The 26,989-nt window shown below is 59.2% G+C and overlaps 1 protein-coding gene across 7 annotated transcripts; it reads left to right on the forward strand.

Moving 5' to 3' along the window:
- The first annotated feature begins 1,386 nt into the window (after positions 1–1,386).
- On the forward strand, positions 1,387–26,811 carry WIZ (WIZ zinc finger). 7 transcript variants are annotated; one of them, XM_055344630.1, is made up of 13 exons: positions 1,387–1,487; positions 2,894–3,157; positions 8,109–8,181; positions 9,806–11,943; positions 13,162–13,485; positions 17,713–17,883; positions 18,740–19,243; positions 20,313–20,711; positions 21,299–21,850; positions 22,962–23,489; positions 23,692–24,111; positions 24,395–24,590; positions 25,621–26,811. In XM_055344630.1, exons 2-13 carry the CDS (start codon positions 2,953–2,955, stop codon positions 25,778–25,780), a joined length of 5,670 nt encoding a protein of 1,889 aa, XP_055200605.1. In that variant the 5' UTR covers positions 1,387–1,487; positions 2,894–2,952; the 3' UTR covers positions 25,781–26,811. The 7 variants fall into 7 exon arrangements, with proteins under 7 accessions (XP_055200605.1, XP_055200608.1, XP_055200606.1 ...); XM_055344633.1 differs by lacking the exon at positions 20,313–20,711; XM_055344631.1 differs by lacking the exon at positions 17,713–17,883.
- The last annotated feature ends 178 nt before the right edge of the window (positions 26,812–26,989 follow it).

Raw genomic sequence — 26,989 nt, forward strand, 5'->3', positions numbered from 1 at the left:
AAGGGTGAGTAGGTATGGAGACAGTTGAGCTCTATGGCTGTTGGTTGGGTAAATGGGCATTTGAAACATGGGTGAGGGGTAAGGTGAATGGGACAATAGGCAGAAAAATAGATTAGCATTTGGTGGATACCTGCCCTGGTAGGTGAGTAAGTAGGCAGTTAGCTGGGACGGTTATGTCTGCCTAGAAAAGGCCTGGATCTCAGTAGGAAATAAATATTTGAGCTAATTGAGTAACTGGTTATATACATCGTATGAATATTTGTTGGGGCCTCCTAAGACTCTTGAGCTAGGCAGTGGGGAAACAATAATGAACTAGGCAGACGGGACTCCTGTCCTCATGGAAATTACACCCTAGTGGAGACAAGTAAATGTGCAGCTAAAGGATGGATGTCTGCGTGGCTGGGTGAAAGGATGTGTGTAGCGATGGGTGCTTGCTTGTTTGGATATGTATTTACTTGGGTGGTGGGTGGATGGGCAGGTAGATGGGAGTGGATGGATGGGTTGAGTGGGTGTTCAGATGGGTGAATGGGAATTTGGGTGGGTGGCTAACGCTGACAGGACCAGACGTTGGTTGAGTGGTGGATGGGTGAGTGTGTAGATAGGAGGTGGATGGGAGGTTTGAGTGTTTGGATGGATGGTGGATAGTTGGTTAATTGGCTGAATAGATAGATGAGTGGTTGACTGGATGAATGGGTGGAGAGATGAATGGGTGGTTGGACATGCGAATGGGTGGTGGATGGAAGAAAGCAGAACTGTTATGTATTCATGATGGGGTAGTTTTGGAGGCTGGGATCCTTGGGGTTGGATGGAGAAAGGGGCGCTTAGCATGGGCACCTACGGCAGTTCTAGGGACACGGAGGTGCTGAAGTCCAGTTTGGATAATGGGAGAGGAGAGAGAAGACTTGTGGTTGGAAGGTAGCTGATAGGGGGCAAGGGACTGAAGGATACGGATTGGCTGGATGGAGTTTTCAATGACCTATAAATGACCCATGGGGGAACTTCTCTGCCTCCTCCTCACTCTTCTGGTGCTATTAGTAGGCCTAGCATTGGAAGAACCAGTAGGGTGATGAGGAGCTATTGGGGGCAGGGGGACAAGTGTGTTGTCATGGAAACAGACCCTCCCTGGACTCTCAGGCCGCGCGGCCCCTTTAAGGGTGACCTGCCTGGCCACTCCCAACATGGCGGCGCGCCCGCTGACCGCCCCCCCCCGGGCGGCGCGGGGGGGGGGTGGGGGGTGGGGGCCTGGACCTCCCCATCATGGCGGCGCGGCGGGGCTGTCGCGCTGAGGTCACGGCGGCGCGCCGGGGGGGCGGGGCGGCGGGGGGAGCGATTTAAAGGGACAATGTCCCCCGAGCGGTGGAGGCGGCGGCGGCTGCGGAGGCCGCGGCACCGGCACCGGGAGCAGCAGCGGCGGTAGCGGCAGCGACGGCCGCACCGAAGAGGGGAGCTTCGAACCCCGGCGCCTGGCCGGCGGCACCGCCTCCCCGGTGAGGCCCGGCCCGGCCTGGGGAGCCCGCGGGCGGGGCGGAGCCGGCACGGGGAGGGGGAGGCCGGGGCCGGGCCGGGCCAGGCGGGACCCCCCGGGGCGGGGGGCGGGGGCGGGGCCGGCAGGGGCGGGGCCTGGCCGGGGGCGGGGCCGTTCTGGGGGGGGGAGGAGCGGGGGTCTTGGGGCAGGTGTCCCCCCACCTCGGCGCGTCCCACGGGGTCTCCTGCCCCGAAGTGCACGGGCGGAGGGAGCGTCTCCCGGACCCTGGCCCAACGAGGGGTGCGCTGGCCTGGCGCTGCCCCTACCCCTGCGACCCCCGGGGGGCGTCCAGGCAGGAGGCCCCTTCCCACGCTGCCAAAGTGCTCTCCGAAGTTGCGGTCCCGCCTGTTCCCCGCGGGCAGTGCCCACCCGGTGGGCACCCGCAGGTGCTTCCTCTGGGCCTGGGCAGGGACCCCCGTCACGACTGCCAGGCCACGGACTAGCCCCTTGGGAGCCCCCAGGCCCCCGAGGGCAGCGCCTGCAGCCAGGCCTGGAGCCCGGGCCCCGCCCCGGTTGCCTGGGCCCGGCCTCCCCACCATCTCCCTGGGGAGGGCGCCTCATTCCTGCCCTTCACTTTCCGCCGTTACCTTGAAGGTATTTATAGGTGGAGAGGACAGCACCCACCCCCCCACACACACACACACATGGCCTCCCCAGGGTCCTCATTTCTGGACCAGGAGCCCCATCCGTCGTTTTTGTCCGCAGACTAGAGAAATCTTGGGAGGGTGGGATGGAAGAGCCCAGGCTGGGTATGCATGAGGGGTGATGTTGGGGAGAAGAGAAGGGGTTAATGCTGGGGTCACTTGAGGCTGCATGTGAGGGTGAAAGGGTTAATGCTGGTGAACCCTAAGGTCCTGAGGGGATGGGGGCTGGAGTGTGGGAAAAGTGCAGAGGTAATGATGGGGGCACTTGAGATAGTGTATAGGATCAGTGTGCAGAAGTGACTGGGATTCATGCCGGGGCATGGGCATAGGAGATGCATGTGCATGGAAGCGAGGGCACAATTGGGAAAAGTGCAGCAGTGTGTGAATGAAGGGAGGCGCCTGGGAGAAGTGATAGGATTAATACTGGAAGAAAACAAGGTGGATGAGTTTGCATGTGTAAAAATAGGGTAAACTGAGGCAGTACAGTGCAGGAGCTGTGTAAAGAGGAGGTACCGACGGGGAGACTGAGGCATACTGAGGCTATAGGCCAACTGGGATACTATGCTATAGATAGGGCCTCAGCACCATTTACTTAGCTCTCCTGGGCTGGGAGGTAAACTGAGGCACTGAGCAGCAAGGGTGAGGACTGGGGCTTCAAGGAAGGAGAAACTGAGGCAGCATCCCTTTCCCACCTCCCCTAAGCACCTGTCTCTCTGCCCCCCAGGCCTACAATGCCTTGCTGAGCCAGCCCTGGAGCTGAGTGGAGCCAGGCAGAGAGCATCCATGGATGGGCCCCTGGTAGGCGGCCTGGCCGCCCCAGATCGCCCTCGTGGTCCTGAGAGACTGCCTGGCCCAGCACCAAGGGAAGACATCGAAGGTGGGGCCGAGGCTGCTGAAGGGGAAGGTGGCATCTTCCGGTCCACTCATTACCTGCCTGTCACCAAGGAGGGACCCCGAGACATTCTGGATGGCAGAGGTGGCATTTCTGGTAAGAGGATGGGCCCTATGGCTCTGGGGAAGCATCCAACCTGGTCCCTGAGGTTCAGAGAGGGCTAAGTCACCCACCTCAGCAGGAGTTGAGATGGGATCCTAATTTTGTTTGGGTCCAGAGCCTTCTCTTTGTACTCTGATTATTTTCCCATTTAACGGTTGTGAAAATAAGAGGCCCTGGGAGCCAATGACCTGATGAATGCCCCCCCCCAACCCGGTGGGTAGCAAGGAGCTGGGACTTGACCTCAGATCTGCCTGATTCCCTCCTCTGAGCACACTAATTGGGGTCCAATTAGTGGACCAGCATCCTGCCCTGAGAGCCCATTTGCTCCCCAGGCGTACCCCATTCCATGTATATCCCAGCTCCCTCTTGCTGCACTGTCTTGGTGAGTCCTGCTCCTGAGCCATGGACCAAAACAGCTTGGGCCCTCTAGTGGCTGGGGAGAGACTGGGTAATTAGGGACACCAGCTAACCCCTTTGTGCCTCGGTTTACCCAGCAAAAGGGGATCTCACACTGTCCCCACCTCACGATTTGTTATTCATTCATTAAATACTCAGCAACTATTATGTGTCAGGCTATGTTCTAGGTGCTGGGGATACAGCCATAAACAAAAGAGGCAAAACTCCCTTCCCACAGAGGCCTGACATTGTAGTAGGAGAGACAGACAACAAGCAACTATATAAATAACGTAAGGGCAGGTAGTGACAGATGCTGTGAAGGTAATAAACAGAGTGCCAGGATCATGCCCGGAGGACCTGGGAAACCTCCTTGAGTGGGTGGAATTTGAATGGAGCATTGAATGAATGGCGGGAAAGACAAGCCAGGTGGTGGGAACAGCAGGTGCAAAGGTCCTGCAGTGAGGAGGAGCCTGGTGTGTTCAAGGACCAGGCAGGAAGAGCAGAGTGCTGGGGGCAGTGCAGGCTGATGTACCAGATGTCTCCGTTCATCTGCTTGGCCTGCCCTATAGGCCTTGGTTTCCAGGAAACTTCATGTACCTCATCAGGAGTTTCCTACATGCCAAGCCCTTTACGTGATCATCTCATGTCATTCTTAAAAGATTCCTGTGGGGTAGCCTCAGTTACAATCATCCCATGCTAGAGATGGGAAACCCCAAGCCCTAAGGAGCCCATGGTCCCACAGCTGGCAGTAACCTGGCTTGACAGCCCTCATCTTTAACCACCACCCTGTGTCAAGACATCCTTGACCTGCCCCAAGTCACCATTAGCAATATGCACGATGATTGGATATTTACAGAGCACCTTCTTGGGACCACGCACATGCTCCATCCTCACCATCAGGTGCTGGGTAGACAAACTAGTCACCAGGTGTTAGGACACAGTCGCTGGGGCTGCAGTGGGTGAAGCCCAGCTAGGCCCAGCCTGGAGGCCATCCTGGGGTCCTGGATGAGGAACAGTGAGTCAGACAGAGAGCAAAGGAAGTCTAGGCATCAGATTCCACATAAGCTATGGCATGGAGGTGATGGGTGGCACCCGAAGGTATTACACAGGGGGATGACAGGGTGAGGCCGCTGAGGGTGAGAGTATCAGTGCTCAGGGAACCTTAGCAAGCCCCTCCTCCAAATCATTAGTAACCAGGGCCCAGAGATTGGCAGGACCATGTTCAGGTCTCAGGTCACATGGCTGGCCAGGGCAGACCTGAGACCTTGATTTTGTGACAGTCCCAGGGAAGCAGGATCTAGGGTCCCAGAGTCCTCTCTGGTCTGGTTCTGAGGAATCTGTCACTTCTCTGCCAGGCAGAAGCCCCAGGTCTGGCATGAGAGGGGTATGGTGAGCAGGTGGGTAGGTAGGTGCTTCCTTCCTCCCTCAATCAGGCTCCAGTGCATGTGCCTGGGGGAGGAAGGGAATGTGGCTGCCAAAGGGGCCCAAGCCCACCCTTAACGATGTCCTTGAGCAACTGGGGGCATGGGACAGGGGTGGCTTGACTTGGGCGGGGTCACAGTCTGGAGGTTAGAGGAGGGCCTAGGCTTGGGACACGGCACCTCCCCCGCTGCCCTCTCAGCCTGCTTGACCCCCCTTCCTGGCTCAGGCACCTGCCCTAGGAGTCTTGTGATGCCTATAAATAGGAACAGCCTCTGGGACTGCTGTTCCACCCTGAAGCCTGGGCCCTCCCTCACCCCGACCCTGCCCTTGGGGACTACCAGGGGATACCCCTGGAGCAGCTACTTGCAAACTTCTGCACCTGGACATGGATACTTCCACTGCCTTCTCTGGCCTATGTTATGGCTATTGGCTTGGAGCCCCCACTGCCTCCTTGCAGCCCCCGCCTGATATTTGGCCTCCTGGGTACAGCCAAGGCTTGGGGGGCTGAGAGCGTCCACATGGATGGATAGAGTCTGGTGCATGCCTGGCCTTGAGACCAGGGGGCCAGAGGATGAACGACACATTATTTCTGCCCTCACGTGGGCCCCAGGCTGGGGAGGAAACCAGAGCATGGAGTGAGCAGAACTGAGGCTCTTGGTCCAGCCTTCAGCTTGCAACCTGGGATGACTCCGAGCCAACCCTGACCCCCGTCCCAGGCACCCTCACAGCCCTTCCTTTCCCCCCACCGCCGCCTCTCTGGATGGAGCATGTACTGTGTGATCTCCTTGGCATCCGTCGCTGGCCCTGCGAGATGGGTGGTAGCTGTTTCCTTTATACAGAGGAGGAAACAGGTGGGAAAGGCGTGCCCTTCGGTCACCACTGGGCCTTGAACTTGGATCTGTCTACCTCTAAAGTCTATATTCTTGGCCATGATGCCAAGCTGCCTGGCTTGGGGTTGAAGCTGCTTGCGGATACCCTTATCATTTTTCCTCTCTCATTTTCAAACCCTCTCGGGGACCCGCAGATAGCAGGAGTCCATGAGGGCCCTTTGGCGTGGCCACTACCAAGGGCTGCAAACAGGCGCCTCGTCTGACCTGCAGGGACTTCTGGATCCCCGCCAGCTATGGAGGCCTCTGGGCAAGCCCCCCAGCCCCCAGGTGTCTTAGACACGGGGCCTTGCTTGGCCTGCTTCTTCCAAAATGCTGCCACTAAAAATAGGAGCCTCGCTGGAGCTGCTCAAAGAGGCCAACACAGCCCCCTGGCTCGTGGAATCCTTAGACAACGCCAATCGCAGAACCAACGAATCTGGGACGCCCAGTATCTCGGCAGCTGGGGTCCCAGAATCTCAGAAGCAGGATGCCCAAACCCTCAGACCTGCACCTCTAGGCTGTGCAGGATCTTGTTGCCACTGAATCACTTGCCCTCCCCGAGGAGCTCACATTTATGATCTTGTGTTCTCAAGAGACCCCATTTTGGTGGGGTCTCTCTCCCTTGGCTAGTCCAGGCCTTGCTTTCCTAACCCTCACACCTTCTCTAACATTCACCTCGACCTCCCACCCTGACACTCACCCTGGCATTCGAACATACACCTGCCTGGCCCTGCTCCCCATCAGCCTACTGCAGGGGTCCTCAAATGGCGGCCATTCTGCCTGCAAGGGATGCTTTGGCAGTGCCTATAGCCATTTTTGGTTGTCATGACTGCAGGGCCAGGGGCCGGGGGGTTACCAGCATCTAGTGGGGAGAGGCCAGTGCACAGAAAGTCATGGTTGAGAAACTGCTCTCGATAGTGCAAATTTATGTACCCCCATTGCCACCCTCACCTTCCAGAGGCCATGTGACAGTCACAGACCTTCTCTGAGGCGCGGTAGAAAGACCCTCAGCCAGTGACCACGACTTTCTGATCCCCCACGCTACCCCTGATGGCACTTTTAATTCTTTGGCTCCTGACAGCTCTCAATTTCCTGGGCAAATTGAACCACGGGGGATCAGAAAAAGATCTAGCCCTGGCCCTAGCCCTCTTTCTGGACCATCCTCCAGTTGAAGCTAATCCAGCAATTGCATCTGTCAGGCTCTGGACGGGGCACAAGTTCCCCCCGTGTGTTAACCTTGGCCCAGGCAGTTGGCCTGTACCCCAACTGGCACATTCACCCATGACAGGCGAGTGTGGCAGGCAGAGGAGGCACAGGCCAGGATTCCTGTGGTCGCTCCAGGCGTTGGCTCCACAGGCGGATAATGGAGAGTTGGCTCTATCTGTGTGAGGGGTCCCAGGAGGGGATTTGATTCTAGGACTGAAGCCTGGAAGGGGGCCTGGGAGGCAGGGACAGGCACTCTGCAACTCAGGCTTAGAGTTCCTCATTCATCATCTGGCGAGTATTGGTTGAGCACCCGCTGTGTGCCAGGCACTGGGAGGCTACAGTGAATGAGGCTGAAAAAGTCTCCTCCCTCAGGGGGTGCGCAAGTGCCAGCAGGGGCGCAGGCAAGCCGTAATCCATAAGAGGAACCAGGCAATTTGGGAGAGGGTGAAGAAAGGAATGAAACAGGTGACAAGAGAGAAAGTCATAGAGGCTCACTTTGGTCAGTGGCCAGGGAAGGACTCTCCAATTTTAGTATATGTGCTGCTGAAGCGAGCACGGAAGGACTCTCCAGACAGAAGGAATAGCCAATATTGAGGCCCTGGGGCCAGGAAAAGTTGGGTGGGCTTGAGGCATCAAGAGGAGTCAGGACAGAGCCAGCAAAGGCAAGGAAAGGGAACCAAGGCTGGAGAGACCTGAAGAGGTCCCACCTCACCACAGGGCTTTGTAGGTAGTGGTCAGGAATCTGCTTTTTATCATAGGTATAAGTCAGGGGAGTTTTTACCAGGGTGTGATTTTTAAGAATCACCTTGGCTTGCTGGGTGGGAGTAAAGAGAGAAGGGTTGAAGGCAGGAAGCCCCAGGGTCCCCCAGGAGACTCCTCCAAAGAGACTCCTTTCAGGGCTCAGGAGTGCAGAGGCCAAAGGCCTCTCAGAGAGGGGTGCGGAGCCAGCTAGGCCCTTCGAGGTGCCTGGCAGGGCTCCCAGAGCTGGGGTGTTGTGAAGGACCCCGGCCAGGGGGACCCCAGCCCCTCAGGGTCTCCCCTCTCTGTTGCAGACGGGCAGCCCCATCCTGGCCTCAGCGAAGCCCTCCCCCGTGCCACCTCCGCCACCCATCGGATCAGCAGCTGGTGAGTGCCACGCTGGCCCTGACCTCAGGGAGGGCAGGGGGGCAAGCAGGATGTGCCTAGGCCCCGAAGGAAGCCCCTGGGGAGTGAGAAGGGGAAAGGAGGGAATCAGGAGGCCAGGCAGGAGGAGATGGCTCCCAGCAGGCAAGCCCCTGGGCATGTGCAGGGGGTGGGGAAAACTGGGTTGAACACAGACAGTCAACTCTCATTATCCCTGCCAGGAGCAGGGCCAGAGGGACAGGAGCCTGAAGGTTAGACCCTTGGAGTCCTGTCTCTGCCAGGTGACCCTTAGAATGATGTCAGTCCTTTCTAAGCCTCAGTTTCCCCATCTGTAAAATAAAGTCCCTAAGATGCATCTCACAAACTGGCTTTGAGGACCCCAGAGAGGTTGGACAGGAGCAGGAAATGACAATAGTGGTGACAGCAGCAACCCTTTATAAAGTCTGGGTGGGTGCTAATATGTAATAATCATTGCAGTGTGTCAATGAGAGCTCCCATTAGTTGAGCGCTTGCTGTGTACTAGCCTCTTGGCACAGGTTTCCCCCTCTAATCTTTGTCATGGACCTGGAGGGTGGGTGGTCCTGTTGGTATCACCAACGGGGCTGAGAGAGGTGACCCTGTGGTTTCTGCTCTGCCTCTCGATGGAACCCCTTTCTGCACTTTTTGGTGGGCGTAATCGATAGCCCCTCTTGGAGGCAGAGTCCTGAAAACGAAGGGAGATTTATCAGTGTCATGATAAGAACCCATGTTGGTTGTGGGCTTACCATAAACCAGGCATCTGGTGAAGTGAAGCATTTCTCCAGCATGGAGTCATGTCCTCCCTACACTTCCCGGGGTCCGAGTCAAGGTCCCCATTTGAAGGGCTATAGTTGTGACCATTTAAATGAGCACATCCCTCATGTGAACTTTTCTTCTATTGTGGATATGAGAAAGCTCCTTAGATGTTGCAGAAGGACACAGAGGCTCCTGGATTGGGGGTCTCATTCTCATTTTTAGGATTGGAAAACTGAGGCTCAGTGAGGTTGCTTTGCCCCCTTTCCCCCAAGGAGGTCAGGGTCCTTAGGGCCAGAGGCTGATTTGGTCCTTCTACCACTACTAACTCTGCCCTTCCAAGAGGGGAGCTGCAGGGGAAAAGGGCATTTCCCTGAATTGTTTATACCACAGAGTTGTACCACATTTGCTGGAAAGTGAGGCTAAATGAACTAAATCACCCTGGTTTGGGGAAAACCTCTTGGTCTTATGCAGCTGGGGGCACAGATCAGAGCCTTGGTCTTCCTGCGGGACAGATGAGAGTTGACTGTGCCACCAGACTTGAGGACATGCCCTGTGACCCTGGTGTGACCACTGGTGGACCCTGCACACTCTCCCACCATGCAACGGGGCTGGGCTACATGGACAGGTGCATCCTGGGAGCTGAAGGTGCTTTTGGTCTAATAGCTCTGGAAGGGCCACATCTACTCCCCCTACCTCCCCACCCTCACCTCCACACTCCCAGCCCCTCTGAGGTCACCCTCGGGCTGGGTCTCTGGGGCTTATCTCAGGCTGCCTATGAGGACCCCCCTCCCCTGCCCAAGGAAGAGAAATTGAGGCCTGTGGCTAACCTGTCCCCATTGGCACTTCCTTGCAGTTGCTGGGATGGAGGCAGCCTGGACTTCCAGCCGGGCTCCCCACCACCCCACCTCCTGGGCCACTTCCCCGGCCCCCCTGATGGCCAGGGGTCCTGGGAGCACCCCCTGGTCCAGGAAGCCAGGGAGGGCATCCCACCTGAACGGAGGTTCGAGGACTCAGTCATTGTGAGGACTGTGAAGCCCCACATTGAGCTTGAGGGATCTAGAAGGTTCTTGCACCATCAGGGTGAAGCAAAGCTCTTGGAGAAGGCCCCCCGGGGCCACCCCAGGTTCGACTGGCTCCAAGATACAGACGAGCCGGCCCCACCCCAGGATGCTGGGCTGCACCTGGACCTGCCGCCCCAGCCCCTGCCCCTCACCTCCTTCAGGACGGTGCTCGTGCCGGTAGAAGACACCACTAAGACGTTGGATGTGACAGTGGTGGACACCAGGGAGCACCTGGCAGACCTCGAAGAGCTGGCTCAGCCATCTGAGTGGGGCCTGCCCAGGTCGGCCTCGGAGGTGGCCACACAGACCTGGACGGTGAACTCGGAGGCGTCCGTGGAGCGGCTCCAGCCCTTGCCTTCCCCGATCCAGACAGGGCCCTACCTGTGTGAGCTGCTGGAGGAGGTGGCCAAGGGGGTGGCCAGCCCGGATGAGGATGAGGATGAGGAGCCAGCCGTGTTCCCATGCATTGAGTGCAGCATCTACTTCAAGCAGAAGGAGCACCTTCTGGAGCACATGAGCCAGCACCGCCGAGCACCGGGTCAGGAGCCACCTGCTGACTTGGCTCCGCTGGCCTGTGGGGAGTGCGGCTGGGCCTTTGCTGACCCCAGTTCCCTGGAGCAGCACCGGCAGTTGCACCAGGCCTCCCGGGAGAAGATCATTGAAGAGATCCAGAAACTGAAGCAGGTGCCTGGTGATGAGGGCCGGGAGGCACGGCTGCAGTGCCCCAAGTGTGTCTTTGGCACCAATTCCTCCAAGGCCTTTGTGCAGCATGCCAAACTGCACGTGCGCGAGCTTCCAGGCCAGCCTGCCAGGGAGCCCTTTGGGGGCGGCAGTGGGGCTGGCAGCCCAGGCCCCAATGCTACCACCCTCACCTATCGACCCTACCGAACCTCTTCAGGGCTCAGTGGCTGCGTTTTCTGCGGTTTCCCGGCGCCCAGTGAGAGCCTGCTCAGGGAGCACATGAGGCTTGCGCATGCCCATCCCCACTGGGAGGAGGACGCCGAGGCTTTCGAGGAGGACCCTGCCAGCCAGCCAGGCACCAGCCAGGATGCATATGCCCGCTTCCCCGATGCTGCTGAGGACTACTTTGGCAAAGCTGAAGCTCTCTTGGCCCCCACATGGCAGGAGAACCCTGCTGGATATGACCCCAGCCTGGCCTTTGGCCCAGGCTGCCAGCAGTTGGGCGTGAGGGATTTCCCACTGTCAAAGCCACTTCTGCACGGCTCAGACCCAAGGCCCCCAGGAAGGCCAGCCTTTCCCTCCCCTCTGGCATCTTCCCCCTACTCCTTACAGCCCAGTAGAAACAAGAGCATGGTCCACCTGCAGGGGCTCCCAGCCCAGCTGGGGGACCGGAGACACCCTTGGAGTGAAGAGGAGGAGGAAGACATACCGCTGGTCTCAGAGATGGACTTTTCCCCCGAAAATGGGGTCTTTCCACCCTTAGCTGCCCCTGGCCTCATCCCACAGCTGGCCCTGGATCTGAAGCAGACTTTCCGAAAAGCTCTGAGGGCAGCTGAGGCCTCTCGGGCACAGCAGCAGCAGCTCCGAGGGATGGTGCCACTTGTGCTGCTGGCAAAGCTGGGGCCACAGGTCATGGCTGCAGCGACCAGGATGCCCCCAAGGCTGCAGCCTGAGGAGCTGGGGCTGGGGGGCGCCCACCCCCTGGACTTCTTGCTCCTGGATGCGCCGCTGGGTGGCCCACTGGGGCTGGACGTGCTCCTCGATGGGGACCCAGCAGTGGAATTGAAGCACGAGGAGCGGAAGTGCCCCTACTGCCCCGATCGCTTCCACAACGGCATCGGCTTGGCCAACCATGTCCGGGGCCACCTGAACCGTGTAGGCGTGAGCTACAATGTGCGGCATTTCATCTCTGCCGAGGAGGTGAAGGCCATTGAGCGCAGGTTCTCCTTCCAGAAGAAGAAGAAAAAAGGTAGGGCGGCTTCGCTCCGGCACCCACCTCCATCCGAGGCCCAAGAGACGCACAGCTGGGCAGCTGAGTTCTGAACCAAGCAATCCTCACTCTAAATCATCCCATAGTGCCAAGCAGGGGGAAGTCAGGGCCTCCCCTTCTGGAAGACTGGGAGCCGCGGCAAAGGCCACCACATCGGTGGAGGTGTGGGGATGCCCCAGTGCCCTGGCCCTTCCGGCAACTGGAGGAAGGAGTATGGGCAGAGGAGGCAGCCCCAGGCAGGGAATTTCACTGATGTCTTCATTCGACAAATATTTATTGAGAGAGGTCCCCTCTGTTCTGGGCACTTGGGGACACAGCAGAGAAGGAAACAGCAGTCCCTGCTCTCCTGGAGTTCACGGCCCAGTAATAGGAGTGTGGGACCCTGGCCGGCTTCAGAACCCCTGGGGCAGCCTGTGAGGTATGGAGATTCCCAGGCACCAGGGTTCTGATTCTGGAGGTCTGTCTCCAACACGAGTGCCCTGGGTGGTTCTGACGCTGGCAGAAATGGATCCCACTTGGGGGAGGTGCTGGTGTGCTGTTTGAGGGAGTGCATGTGTGAGTGTGTGTGTGTGTGTGCGCGCGCACGTGCATGTGTGCAAGTATGCATGTCCTGGGGGTAAGGGGCCAGGAGCAGACAGCCATAAAACCAGGTTCCTACAATGGTGAGTGACCAGGGCTGTGATGGGGGAAACTGGGGTCTGAGGAAGTGGACAGGAGGTCCCTGACTCCACCTGGGGGCATCCAAGCAGGCTCCCCAGAGGAGAACATCCCATCCATTTGGCCATTTCTTCATTCAACAAAGATTTCATTGACAGCACTGGAGTGATAGTGAGCAAAAATAGGCATGCGCTCTAGACACGGGAAGGATATTAATCAAACACTCAGCCAAAGGATTGCAAATGCACAACTGGAGGAGGGTTTCTGGGGGGTGGAGTCCCTGATGCTGAGAGCTATGTGAAGGGAAACCTGGAAGGTCAGGCAGAAAGGGCTTCCCGGAGTGGGAGGATTGGAGAACACGTGGAGCAGACAGGAGCTGATGCAGGCAGGAGCATGAATGGCAAAGGGAAAGGGAGGTGTCTAGGGTCAGGGATGGCACTGGCTGTGTGATCTGTGGAGGGGGAGCAACCCCAGGAACGGGGAGGGCTGGGGCCAGTGAGTCACCCCTCCAGGCAGTCCATATCCTCTCTTCCTCCACAGTGGCTAACTTCGACCCAGGCACCTTCAGCCTGATGCGCTGTGACTTCTGTGGGGCTGGCTTCGACACCCGGGCCGGCCTCTCTAGCCACGCCCGGGCCCACCTACGTGACTTCGGCATCACTAACTGGGAGCTCACCGTGTCACCCATCAACATCCTGCAAGAGCTGTTGGCCACCTCCGCTGCTGAGCGGCCCCCCAGCCCCCTGGGCTGCGAGCCTGGGGGGTCACCCAGTGGCTTCCTGACCTCGCGTCGGCCCCGCTTACCTCTCGCAGTGCCCTTTCCACCCACCTGGGCTGAGGACCCTGGGCCAGCCTACGGAGATGGTAAGGGGAGAGGGTGTGGATAGGGTGGGGCCCTGACCCTTCTCAGGGCCCCAGAGAGATGAGAGGAGGTGGGAGGGGGCAGCCACTCCACTTTTCTGGTAGTGTTTCAAGTCACTTTACAAAGTATACTGACAACTGTCCTCACAACTGCCATGCCACTTAGAGGTTATTTATGTTTTATTCAGGGGCTGGTCCAGGGTTACTCCTGGATCCAATTCATCCCTGCCCTGCCTGACAGTGATTTTCACACATGCTTAGTCACCTCCTACTGGGAGCCAGATATGTTCTAAGAATTTTACAAACACAAGCTTATTTGCATCCTCACAACAATGCTATAAGGCAGGTGTTATTATTATTATCCCCATTTTACAGATAAGGAAACTGAGGCACAACGAAATTAATTAACTGGTCCAAGGACACATGGCCAGAAGTGGTGGAGCTGGGATTTGAAACTCCAGACAGGTCAGGTTCCAGCATCCTTGCTCTTAAAATCATCTGTCTAGAGCAGCACTGTCCTATAGAACTTTATGAGGTGGAAAGGTTCTCTAGATAGGTGTTCTGCGCATAGGTTACTACTGGCCACATATGGTGTTGAGCATGTGAAACGTGGCTAGTGCAAGGTTAGTGGTAATTCTGCCAAACATTGCAGAGCTAGAGTCTACATGCTGGATTTTCAGTAGTGCCTACTTTGTCCAGCAGCATTGATAACCCCTCCCATAACTGAATACTTGCTGTATACTAAGGTTTTATCTCATTTATGCCTCAAACAGCTCTGTGGGGCTAAGGATTGCTGTGTTGCTGTTTTGTGGACAAGGAAGCTGTGGGTCATCTGCTTTGCCACATAGCCACGAAGCAGCAGAGCTAGATTTCTGAACACCATGTTCGGTGGTCTCTCCAGTGGAAGATGGCTTGGAAAATCCGGAAGTAATATTTTGGTGAAGGAGCCTGGGGCTGGGCACCACTGGGGGAGTAAAAACCTGTAGGACCCAGCCTTGCAAAGCCTGACTTTGTAGGAGCCTTTACTGAATTCAAAGCAGAGAACTTGGCAGTGAGGAGTCAGTGGGCCCTGGGGAATGGAGAAGTTTCTGAACAGAGGAACTGTCTAGGGGCCACATGGCACTGAGGTTTCCTTCGGTTTCTCCTACCTGGACCTCCCAGGGTCCTACCTCCATCTGTGCTCTGAACTCCACTGGACCCATTTGCCAGCCCCCTTACCAGTAAAGGGCATCTGAGGGTCTGCAAAGTGGAGGGTGGTGCTGTGAAAGCTCCCTCTCCTCTTTGGACAAGGAATCTGAGGCACAGAAAGGACAGAGTGGCTGGTTGAGGACACAGTTTGGAAAGAGCCAGAGTAGGGACCTGACCTCAGGCTTCTTGCCTCTGCTGAAGGCTGTCCCCTGGGCATTCAGCTCACACACTTGGCTGGGTTTGCAGTGCCTCAGGGATGGCTGAGAAGTGGAGCTGGCTCTGAGGATGGCTGGGGGACACAGGAGGTAGTCTGTAAGCTACAGCCCCGCTCTCTTCTTCTTTCTTCTTTCTTCTTTCTTTTGCCACTCTGGTAGAGGTCTGAATGTCAGGCTCACACTCCTTACTTGGCACTGGGTCAAGCCCCTCAGGGATGGCAGGGTGTGTCCAGTAGTCAGGCTCAGCTCTGGTCAACCTGTTTCCACTAGAAGACCAACGTGGCAGCCCCCGGTCAGTGCTAATGGAGATGGCTAAGTCTTTGGGGTGTCAGGATTCAGTCTGGTACTGTCCGGGCCTTGTCCGTGGTGGGGGATGGGGTGGGGGTGGGGGTGGCTCTGAACAGTCTTTCAGTTAACACCTGGTGGGCTGGAGGGCTGTTTATGGGTGGTTCCGAAGAGCCTGGAAGCCTTGCCTTCAAGAAGGATGTCCAAGATTAAGGCTAGGTCTGGGCACCCGCCCTGCCCTGATTGTTCCTAGAAGCATCTCGCACCTAAGTGGGCTGTAGGGGCGGGTGCCAGGTTGGGGGCGGGGCAACCGTCAGATTCTGGCCCCACCCAGCTGTCAAGAAACAGCTGGGGGCAATCGGTTTGATGTTGGGAAGAAGCAGGTTGTGCCCGGAATGGGGAGCCGGCGATCGTGTGGGGAGCTCCGTAGGACCGCGGGACAGCGCCGGCGGCGTCGGGGGGGACATTTAGATATCAGGATGATGTGGGGCCCTCAGAGCTGGGATCTGGTGTCTTCCAGAGCTCCGACACGAAGGGAGAATTCCAGGATAGAGGATGGAACAGGATCCCCGGGCAGGTCCTAGCTCCGCCCGTGGGCGCTCCAGGAAGCTGGACGCGGGGAAGGCGAATGCGTGTGGTCCGAGGATTCCCATTTTAGCCTTAGGGGCGGTCGGGGTCCGGGGGGGGGGGGGCGGGGAGAGCGTCCCATCCCGTCCAGGCCAGGGGTGGGAGTGCGGTTGGCGGCCGCGCCCAGCGCGGCGTGCGTGCGTCCCCGAGCCAGGGTGCGGGCGGCTCCCTGAGGCTCCCGCCCCACCCCCCCACCCCCCCACCCCCGGCCCGCAGGGCCCGGACAAGTGTTTCGCTCACTCGCTCGCGGCGCTCGGCGCTCGGCCGGCCACCCTGGGCGCGCCCCGAGGGGCGGGGCGGAACGGAGCGGGCTCGGCGGCGGCGCTCGGCGCTCGGCTGCTCCCGCCTGGGGCGGCCGCCCCGCGTGCGCCGGAGCCAAGATGGCCGCCTCCACCGCCCAGTGCCGAGTGACAAAAGCGGAGAGCAAGGCGGCGGCGGGGCCGCGCGCGGGGGGCGCCCGGGAGCGCGCGCCCGCTGGGGCGCCCCCGCCCAGCCCCCCGAGCCCGGGCCCCGCGGCCCTCCCCGCGCCGCCGCCGCCGCCGCCCCCGCCCCCGCCGCCGCCGCCGCGGGACGGGCCCAAGGCCGAGCCGGAGCCGGGGCCCGGGCCGGCGCCCGCGCCGGGTAAGAGCCCGCGCCGGGGAGGGTGCGGGGAGGGCAAAGTCGGCATTCCGCCCGCCCCCTGCCGCCGCCCCCGCCGCCCGCCGCCCAGTCTCTGGGACTCCCCCTCCCCCCAGGCCCTCCAGTCGCGCGGGCCCCGGGCCTCCTGTCGCAGCTCGCGGGGCCCCGGGCTTCAGAAACACTGTCCGCCGCCGCTCCGTGGGACCCTCACCCTGCCTGACAGGTGTCCCCTGTCCCCCCTGGAGCCCCGGGAGCGCCCCTCGCCACAGTCTCCGGCCCTGCGGCGCAGAAACCCGCTCCGAGTCACTTCAGACACGGTCCCTGCACCATCTGACAGACGCGCCCACTCCACCCGGCGACTTTGACAAAGTCCTCGGTGTCCCGGGCCTCGGCGGCCCCCCTGCTCCCTTCTGCTCGCCTCCGTAGGACTCCAGCCGAGCGGAGAACCTTCATGGCTTCCTGCTCGTAGGCCTGACCGGCTGCAAAGCTCCATCTGACACACAGTTTTCTTCAGCCTCAGAGCTGTCTCCCTGCCCTGAACACGACACCCGGGGCTCAGCAGGCCCCGCGGGCCCCCTTCTCCGAGAAGAGTAGACCGCGAACACATGCCTTCCACTCCCTGTCCTCCTGTACACCTCATCCAGGGAGGCTTCCTGACTTGTCCGAGGCCTCGGAAACTTCCTACAAAGTTCTGTGATTCTCGCTTTTCCTGTCCCCATTCAGATCTCGGCTGATCCGGGCTCCCAGTTCTCCCCTTACCCCACTTAGGGCTCAGCTTGTGATAAGCAGACCACTAGGCAGCCCCCGAGTCGCCTCCGCAGCCCCAGGTGCCCTGTCGGGTGGAGATTCCCCATGAGTCCTGCGGAGCCTCCTTCCTGTCCTTGGCTTGTCAACTCTGCATTGCTTCTCTGGCCTCTGACTCAGGCCTTCTCTTTCTGGATCTCCCTTCTGACTGCCACCTACCTGCTCCCAAGACTGACATGCTCCCCTGCACAAGTTCTGCCTAGAGAGATACTTTGTCAGGTCTAGGATCGGAGTCCCTGCCCCAACCAGTGTGTGTTCTGGTGGGTGGAAACTGCTGCTCGGCCCCGCTGTCAGTGGGCAGCCGTGACATCCCTGCATCTCACTGGTGCTGGGGGTTTGGATGGAGCCTCTGTTCTCATATGGTGAGTTGCCTCCCAGAGTGAGAGCAGATGCCAAGGATGAGGAAGAAGACTCCATGCCCCTACTCTCAGTCCTTATGGGAGTAGACAGCTCCCTCCCAGCCTGGGCTGAGCCTGTCTTCCTAACCTCACAGGCCTGGGTTCTGAGGAAAACACAATGGTGGCCATGGACTTGGGCTCCCCCCTGCTCCCCAAGAAGAGCCTGCCTGTCCCTGGGCCCTTGGAACAGGTGGCCAATCGGCTGAGCAGCAAAGTGGCTGCAGAGGTTCCTCATGGCAGCAAGCAGGAGCTGCCAGATCTCAAGGGTGAGTGACCCAGGTGACACGGTGGGGGTGCAGGCCCGGCTGGTCACACTCACAGGGAACTCTTGGGCCTGGGGCTTAGTGTGGGGTCCACAGCTTTCTCTTCACGCCAAAGCTCTAAGGAGACATCTGGCTGTCTTCTGTTCAGCTTCTGCTGCCCTGGGCATGCATGGCCTTGAGATATACCCTCACTGGGTGGGGGAGGGGCATCCAGGGAAACAGCATGGTTTTCAGGAGCTCACACTCAGACCCAATTTATTTGCTGATTTTGGCCCTCATTAGCTATGTGATCTTTTGTATGATGTTGTCTTGTCTGTATGTTGATACTCAGATCATTATTAAGTAGTTGATAGGCACTATGCTGGACTTATTGAAGTTTTAGAGCAGGGAGGCAGAGGAGGAGACAGGCAGTGATAAGGGCTCTGCACAAGATGGGTGTAGGGCACCAGAGGGACTGTTGGCTGGGGCCTCCAACCCAGTGTTTGGGGCATGAGTTGAGCCCCAGAGGCTGGCTAGGACAGCTCTGGGAAGCACTGTGACGGGCAGGTCAGTGTTTGTGTGAACACCTGTTGCCAGGACACCCTGGTATGTTGGATATCCGAAAGGCATTCTGCTGCCCGGGCCACAGAAGGGCTCTGCCTCCTGTTGTGTGCCATTGGCACAACTCTTCCCTCTCTGAGACTCAGTTTCCTTATTTGCAAACTGGACAGGCTGATCCCTGCCTAATTAGGGTCATTATAAGGATCAGGGAGGCTTGTAGGGAGCCTGGGTAAGTGGGATCCTGGGGGGAGGGGCAGTGGGAGGGCAGGGCTTAAGGGACCTCACAGCCAGCTCTCTTGGCCTCCATCTCGCCCTCCAGCCCAGAGTCTGACCACCTGCGAGGTCTGCGGTGCCTGCTTTGAGACACGCAAGGGCCTGTCCAGCCACGCACGCTCCCACCTGCGTCAGCTGGGGGTGGCCGAATCGGAGAGCAGCGGTGCCCCCATTGACCTCCTCTACGAGCTTGTGAAGCAGAAGGGCCTGCCTGACACACCCCTTGGGCTGCCCCCAGGCCTGTCTAAGAAGTCCAACTCACCGAAGGAGGTGGTCGCCGGTGCTCCCCGGCCTGGCTTGCTTGCCCTGGCCAAGCCCTTGGATGCCCCTGCTGTCAACAAGGCCATCAAGTCACCTCCTGGCTTCTCTACCAAGGGCTTGGCCCACCCACCCAGCTCCCCACTCCTCAAGAAGGCACCACTCGCCCTGGCGGGCTCCCCCACCCCCAAGAATCCTGAGGACAAGAGCCCCCAGCTGTCCCTGAGCCCCCGGCCAGCCTCCCCAAAGGCACAGTGGCCTCAGTCTGAGGATGAAGGGCCCCTGAACCTCAGTGAGTGCGGGTCCCGGGAGCTGAGGGAGGTCCTGGCACCGGGAGGGCTGCAGAGCCCAGGGTGGGGATGGTGGGGGCTACAGCTCCTAGGTCCTGGGTCCACTGGGTCAGAATATTGGTCAGAGCACTGTGTCTCCTGTTGGGCTGGCCTTGCAGCATATAATCATCTGCCTCCCACTCTACTTTGCTATTCTTCTCTCTGGAGGCTTGGCTGTGGCTGCTAAGCCTGCCAGGATGATCCTCACCACTTAGGGGCATTTGGCCTTCTCTGAGCCTGAGGGTTGGGGTAGTGAATGAAGGTAACCAGAAGTCCTGTGGGCCTGTCTTCCCCAGAAGGGCATCTTGGGTCCTACAGGTAGGGAGGTGGTCCACCTGACAGGAAGTTTTGTAGTTGGCCCTGTCTTCACATCTTCCTGGCTGTCTGTGCAGAGGCACTTCTGTGCCCATGGGTGGAGCCAGACCTCCTGGGCTGCCTGTGGGCATGGCAAAGAAGGGTTTAGAAAGAACCACCCCCCACCCTCCCGGGTACAGTGAGGAGGTTTAGCATGGCATCCCTTCGGAAGTCAGGCCTTCCCTCACATTTATGTTAGTCTGGGATGAGCCCGAGGTCTGGCCCCCTGCCCAATGGGGCATCCCAGTTGGCACCTCATGTTCCCATGAAGCCACTTCCATTGTCTGCTTTGCTTTTGGGAGCAAGGCCCTGGGCAGGTCTGCCCTTGGCTATATGATGCTCGGCAGCTGGGTAGGGCCCCTGCTTTGTACCCACACAGCTCCCACCGCTGGGGTCCCAGGGAAGAGGCCCTGGGAGCATCAGATTGTGCCACTGGAATTTGGCCACCACCTCTCCACCCCACATCCTTAAGCTCTCCACACTCACCTTGATGCCAGAGGGCTAGGCAGGGAACAGGACTTTCTGTTTCCCAAAACCTCTTAAAATAAATCTGCGGCACAAATCTTGAACCCTGAATGGCCTGGGAAGCCTTAAATCATATCAGGTCTTCTTGCCTCAGTCCCCCAGGGCCGGCCAAGGTGGCGGCCGTGAACCCCCCCCTGTGTTTTGTCTCCGCAGCTTTAGATAGTGACGGGGGCAGAGAGCTGGACTGCCAGCTGTGCGGTGCCTGGTTTGAGACCCGCAAGGGCCTGTCCAGCCACGCCCGCGCCCACCTGCGCCACCTGGGCGTCAGCGACCCGGACGCCAAGGGATCCCCCATAGACGTGCTCCACGGGCTCATCAGGAGGGACGGCGTCCAGATCCGCCTCCCACCCGGGCGCGGCACCCTGGCCCAGCTGGGGCGGCCTCCTCCCACCTCTGCGGCCCTCTCCTTGCTCCCCCCCCCACCGCCGGCCAAGAAGGCCAAGCTGAAGGCCGCGGGTACGGCCAGCCCCTGGGGGAAGCAGGACCTCTCGGCCGCCGCAGCCGCCGGCATTTTCTGGGCCTCTGATGTGGAGCCGTCTCCTCTCAACCTCTGTAGGTTCTCGCTTCAGCCGCTCCCTCCTCCCTGCGGGCCCTGGCGCCCCTCCCGGGGGGGTCGTAGCCCCCTCCCTACTCCTTTCCTGCCAGGGCAGGGAGTAGACAGGGGCCCTTGGCAGTGGGCTGGTTCTGCCCAGAGATCTTGTTGGCAGTTGGCTGCTAGGCCCTCTCTCTTGGCCTTTGACCTCCATGACTGTGACCTTCCCTGAGAATGAAGGCCAAGGGTGGGGTGCTGCCTTTTGGTGTGAAAAGTGTCCATGGTTGCCCCTGGTCTGGATGGCATTTGGCACTTAGGCTGCTACTTCCTGCCCTCTTGCCCCTGTCCTTGTTGGGACCCAGGACCCGCAGAGCTGTGGAGTCTTGGTTCCATCCTCTGCCAGGACTGAGGGCCCATGCGCTCTCTGGAGCCTCCCCTCGCTCCTGCTGAGTGGCCCCCTGCCCTTCAGTTCCCTCACTTGCACCTGCCCTCCACCACCATCCCAACCTGTGGGCATGCTGCTGCCCAGCCCAGCTGACCAGGAGACCCACAGACAACGATGCTAATGATTCCCCACGATGCTAATTACTCCTTTCTCCTGCTGCAGCCTCGGGCCCAGAGCCAGCTCGAGACATCCGCTGCGAGTTCTGCGGTGAGTTCTTCGAGAACCGCAAGGGCCTATCAAGTCACGCACGCTCGCACCTGCGGCAGATGGGCGTGACTGAGTGGTATGTCAACGGCTCACCCATTGACACACTACGGGAGATCCTCAAGAGACGGACCCAGGCCCGGCCTGGTGGCCCCCCTAACCCACCAGGGCCCAGCCCGAAAGCCCTGGCCAAGGTGGTGGGCAGCGGAGGTCCTGGCAGCTCGCTGGAAGCCCGCAGCCCCGCAGACCTTCACCTCTCACCCCTGGCCAAGAAGTTGCCACCGCCACCAGGCAGCCCCCTGGGCCACTCACCAACTGCCTCTCCTCCTCCCACGGCCCGGAAGATGTTCCCAGGCCTGGCCGCACCTTCCCTGCCCAAGAAGCTGAAGCCTGAACAAATGCGGGTGGAGATCAAACGGGAGATGCTACCAGGGGCCCTTCATGGGGAGCCACACCCATCTGAGGGTCCCTGGGTGGCGCCACGGGAAGACATGGCCCCCCTGAACCTGTGTAAGTGTGACCCCAGGGGCAGGGCAGTGAGAACAGGTAGAGGGGTCTCCCCCCACACACACACATTTGATGGGTACCCAGAGCGCCCAGGGTAGAAATAGAACAGAGGCTACCCAGAACCAGAGGACAAGGGGTTAGCTGTGCGATCCTGCTGTGTAGGCCTCTAACTGAGCTACTCCTTGAGTCTCCATCCACGTTGGGGAGGCAGAATTGTGCCACTCAATGATGCCCAGAAGATTTTACGTCTCGGGCTATCTTCAGTCGATTGGTAGTGTCTACCGACCAGATTCCTAGGGAGGAGGATTATAGGGGTCAGTTAGTGATTCTCCCATGGGCTGGAGTATAGGCACTGGGAGTGGGCGGCTGCACCCTCTTTCTGACATTCCTGGTTGCTACGTGCTTGACATTTGGAGACAAGTTCAAATTAAGTAGTCAGCTCTTCCACTCCAGCAGTATGTGACCTTGGGCAGGTTTCTTCTTCTTGGAGGTGGAAGATAAGCATGGTCCCAGCTCCGTGTAGTTCCAAAGTAGTGTAAACCACTTAGCACGGTGCCCGCTTAAACAGAGCCATATGTATACGTTAGTCAGTAGTCTTACTGTCCCTGTCACTGTGTTCTCTCTGCTCGAATTGGCTGAGTCGTGTGCTGAGCAGGTGAGGATGGCCCAGGCCTCTGCTTCGGTGCTCATGTGCATTTCATATCAGCTGTGTGCCACATGCTTGGAGCTGCTCCCACCCGGTGGAGGTTTTCATCTGCATTTTGTAGAGGAGGAGTCTGAGGCTCAGAGGGGATGTGGTTGGCCCAGTGTAACATAGGGGGTCACAGCCAAGCCAGTGCCTGAGCCCGGGATGGAGGCGCTTGCTCCTCACTGCTTCTTGGTGTCACAGGGAATCATCTTGAAGCCAGATGAGGTGAATTTGAGGTGACAGAGCAAGCAGAAGGGCTGAATGTACACAAGGGCCCCTGGAAGTGGATGAGGGAGTGGGTCATTTGGGTCTGGGGCTGCATGGACGGGACAGCCAGGCACTTAATGTTAGCCTTGAGCTTCGAACCTCCCGCCGCAGCAGCTGCCTCCTTCTCCTTCCCCTCCCTCCACCCTGGACCCTCTGCAGCGTCCCGGGCAGAGCCTGTGCGTGACATCCGCTGTGAGTTCTGCGGTGAATTCTTCGAGAACCGCAAGGGCCTGTCGAGCCACGCGCGCTCCCACCTACGGCAGATGGGTGTGACCGAGTGGTCCGTCAACGGCTCGCCCATCGACACACTGCGGGAGATCCTCAAGAAGAAGTCCAAACCGTGCCTCATCAAGAAAGAGCCGCCAGCCGGAGACCTGGCCCCTGCCTTGGCTGAGGACGGGCCCCCCACGGCTGCTCCTGGGCCTGTGCAGGCCCCCCTGCCATTGGTGCCAATGGCTGGCCGCCCAGGCAAACCAGGAGCTGGGCCGGCCCAGGTTCCTCGAGAGCTCAGCCTGGCGCCCATCACTGGTGCCAAGCCCACAGCCACTGGCTATCTGGGCTCAGTGGCAGCCAAGCGGCCCCTGCAGGAGGACCGCCTCCTCCCAGCAGAGGTCAAGGCCAAGACCTACATCCAGACCGAACTGCCCTTCAAGGCAAAGACCCTCCACGAGAAGACCTCCCACTCCTGTAAGCAGTGGGTGGCAGGGTCCTGGGAGGGCATCTGCTGGGGCCCACAGGGCCTGGCAGTGCCGCACATACACTGACCCCCAGCAGAGGCCCGTGGCAAGGCCCCAGTGGGAGGCGGGACTGACTCCTGACCTGGGCAGGGCCTTCTGGGTACTTTTGTTCCCTTTGGGCTGGGACTCAGCGACACCCCCTCTGCCTGCAGCCACTGAGGCCTGCTGTGAGCTGTGTGGCCTTTACTTCGAAAACCGCAAGGCCCTGGCCAGCCACGCACGGGCGCACCTGCGGCAATTTGGCGTGACCGAGTGGTGTGTGAACGGCTCACCCATTGAGACACTGAGCGAGTGGATCAAGCACCGGCCTCAGAAGGTGGGGGCTTACCGCAGCTACATCCAGGGCGGCCGCCCCTTCACCAAGAAGTTCCGCAGCGCCGGACATGGCCGCGACAGCGACAAGCGGCCACCCCTCGGGCTGGCACCTGGGGGCCTGGCTGTGGTGGGCCGCAGTGCTGGGGGTGAGCCAGGGCCTGAGGCTGGCCGGGCAGCAGACAGTGGTGAGCGGCCTCTGGCAGCCAGCCCGCCGGGCACTGTGAAGGCCGAGGAGCACCAGCGGCAGAACATCAACAGTGAGTGCTGGTGGAGGGGGTTTTAAGGGCGAGGGGCTCCTGCCACCAGGATTCTCCACTGTGCATCTGCTCTTAGTCACTTCCCCGATCATTCTCACCTGTTTGCCCATCTGGCCACGATCCAACCTGTCCCAAGGCCCAGGCAGCATCCAGTCACCAGCTGTCCCATCTTGCTTTAAAGGCAGGAACCTAAAAAAAAAAAAAAAAAAAAGGCAGGAACCTCCCCAGAAATCTTGCCCTCCAGCTTATCTCCTGTCCCTCTCTGTACCTTTCTACGCCTCAGAATTTGAGCGCCGACAAGCCCGCCCTCCAGACGCCTCTGCGGTCCGGGGGGGCGAAGAGGCCAATGATCTACAGCAGAAGCTGGAGGAGGTGCGGCAGCCCCCGCCCCGGGTCCGGCCGGTCCCCTCCTTGGTACCCCGGCCCCCCCAGACATCACTGGTCAAGTTTGTTGGCAACATCTACACCCTCAAGTGCAGGTATGCAGCCCCCTGGGTGGGTGGGGGAGAAAGACCACCCACTTAGGGCTGGGTCACCAAGTGCCTCTGAAAAGGACATGGGTTCGTGGGGGTCAGGAGATAGAGCCTCAAGGACTGCCTTCGAGTGTGGCTGGACCCAGGCTAAGAGCTTCTCAACAACATCATCTCAGAGCAGTGAGCTGGGACCCTGAGGGTTCCAGTGCTGACTTTGACACTCATCAGCCTCGTGACCTTGAGCAAGGGCTTCCCACCCCATGCCTCCATATTCCCACCTATAAAATGGGGTTGGTAACAGATTAGCTGTGAGGATTTAAAAAGTTGAATATTTATAAAGCACTCGAACTGTGCCTGACATATGGTAAGCACTCAACAAGTACTTGCCTGATTAAGAAAAAAATAGATTTTTACCAGAGTCCGGGCATACATCAGAGGCCAGGAAACTGAGTCTGAGACTTAAGGTAGCCTGCCTCAGGCCACATAGGTCAAGTCAGAAGTAAGATTAGAACCCAGGTCTCTGGAGTCACAAGCTCAGGTCCTGGGCCCCTGTTCTGTGAGGCCTCCCTTGGGACCTCAAGCCCGGGGAGTTGGTGAATTGGGTGCATGAGCAGGGTGGGAGTGAGTTAGTGCCTGACCCCCTTTCCCCCAGCTGCTGTCCATCTGTCCTAAAGCCTGGCGGGGTAGGGTCTGCTTCTCTGGGCTTTCTCTCCCCTCTCAGATCACATGCTTCAGTCACATGGCAGAGGGACTTGGCAGTGGCACTTTCCCAGCATCAGAGCCAGCTGACTGCCCTGAACATAGAGATGAGGGTCTTTAGGGGACCCTACCCTGATCTTGGAATGGGTACAGGGAGCTGACCATGAGGAAATATCTGGCTTCTGGGTCCCCTTCCCTGAAATCTCAGGCATGTTCTCTCCACACTGAGTAGCAGCAGGTGTGCTCAGGGACATGGGCAGGGCTACACATCTGCCTCTCCTCATGGCAGTGGCCACTCCTCTCTCTCTCTCTCTCTCTCTCTCTTCCTTCCACACAGGTTCTGTGAGGTGGAATTCCAGGGGCCCCTCTCTATCCAGGAGGAGTGGGTGCGGCACTTACAGCGGCACATCCTGGAGATGAATTTCTCCAAAGCAGACCCCCCGCCTGAGGAGCCCCGGGCCCCGCAGGCACAGACAGCGGCGGCAGAGGCACCCTAACACAAAAGCATTCCAAATTCCCTCTCGTGCCACCTCTGTCTCCTCTTTCTCCTCCGTCTCTTCCACCCTCTCCTTCCTCTTTCTTTTCCGTTTCCAAAGGAGCAAGCCAAAACCTCAAACCGGTACCCCTTGGGGGCCGGGCACACTACAGCCGGGGCGCCAGGAGCCAGCTAGCGGCCCTTCCCCCAGCCCGAGGGCTCTGGGCCACACACAGCGCATCTTCCTTCAGCCGTGCCCACCTGGTCCAGCAGGGGCAGAGGCCAGGTCTCTTGCGGTGGCAGCTGATCTGGTGAAGGGGAGGAAGGCCAGCGCTCCCCCGAATCTAGCAGCCAGGCGGGGCTATGTTTGCCATCCGTGGCCATTTGCAAAGACCCCAAAGACCCCTGTCCTGGTTCCCTCTTGCCCCTGTGAATATCCTCTCACACGCACTCACGCGCACACACACATATACACACACGCAAACACACACACACACACATGCACGCACGCACCTCGTGAGACCCGGGATCTGCCCCAGCCCCCCAGTTCCTGAGTCAAACGACCACATCATGCCACGGTGCTTGCTCAGGGGAAGGCACGCTCCCTCTGAGGTCCTGCTGGGGCCCGGGAGCCCCCCACTGAGCCCATGATGCCACGGAAATCCTTGTTGGCTGCCCCCTCCCAGGGGCCTTCCCAGCCTGGAAGAGCTCAGAGCTGACAGCTGCCTCCTGCCATGTCAAGGCCCCCCCAGAGCCTTGGGGGACTCCGGGGCCCAGGAGGGGGTGGGGATGGGACTCTCCTCCCCCACCCCCACCCCCCTCCCTCTTTTCACTGTTGCTTTCTATGTATAGCTCCCTAGACCTTTCACTTTTTTAAAAACGCGTTTTGTGTAGAGAATAAGGAACGTGGATCTTTTTATTTTGCAATCCTGGGCCAGCTAGAGACCGGGAGCTGATTGACCTTTTAACTTTTTTCAGTGGCCACATTTTGGTTATCGATGTACCTAGAAGTATGTAAATTAGATTAAATTTCTCTTCTGGAAACACCCCGGGGCAGGCGGCCAGCGTGTGTTTTTCTGTCGAGTGGACAGGCTGGCATCGTCTGGCAGCCGGGGCTGGAATCGAGCCGCCTCCTCCCAGAGCCCCTGGAGGCCCTGGGTTTTCCTGTTGGCCGCCAAGCTCACCAGACCCAGCTGGGGATGAGCCCAAGTTCCCAGCTGTTGGCTTTCAA

The sequence above is a fragment of the Nyctereutes procyonoides genome, unplaced genomic scaffold (assembly GCF_905146905.1).
Source record: "Nyctereutes procyonoides isolate TBG_1078 unplaced genomic scaffold, NYPRO_anot_genome, whole genome shotgun sequence".
NCBI classification, from domain to species: domain Eukaryota; kingdom Metazoa; phylum Chordata; class Mammalia; order Carnivora; family Canidae; genus Nyctereutes; species Nyctereutes procyonoides.

Coding starts and splice junctions, on each gene's coding strand:
- WIZ (XM_055344630.1), top strand. CDS start 2,953: ATGGATGGGCCCCTGGTAGGCGGCCTGGCCGCCCCAGATCGCCCTCGT. Junction 8,182..9,805: donor ACCCATCGGATCAGCAGCTG/GTGAGTGCCACG, acceptor ACTTCCTTGCAG/TTGCTGGGATGGAGGCAGCC. Junction 24,591..25,620: donor ATCTACACCCTCAAGTGCAG/GTATGCAGCCCC, acceptor CCTTCCACACAG/GTTCTGTGAGGTGGAATTCC.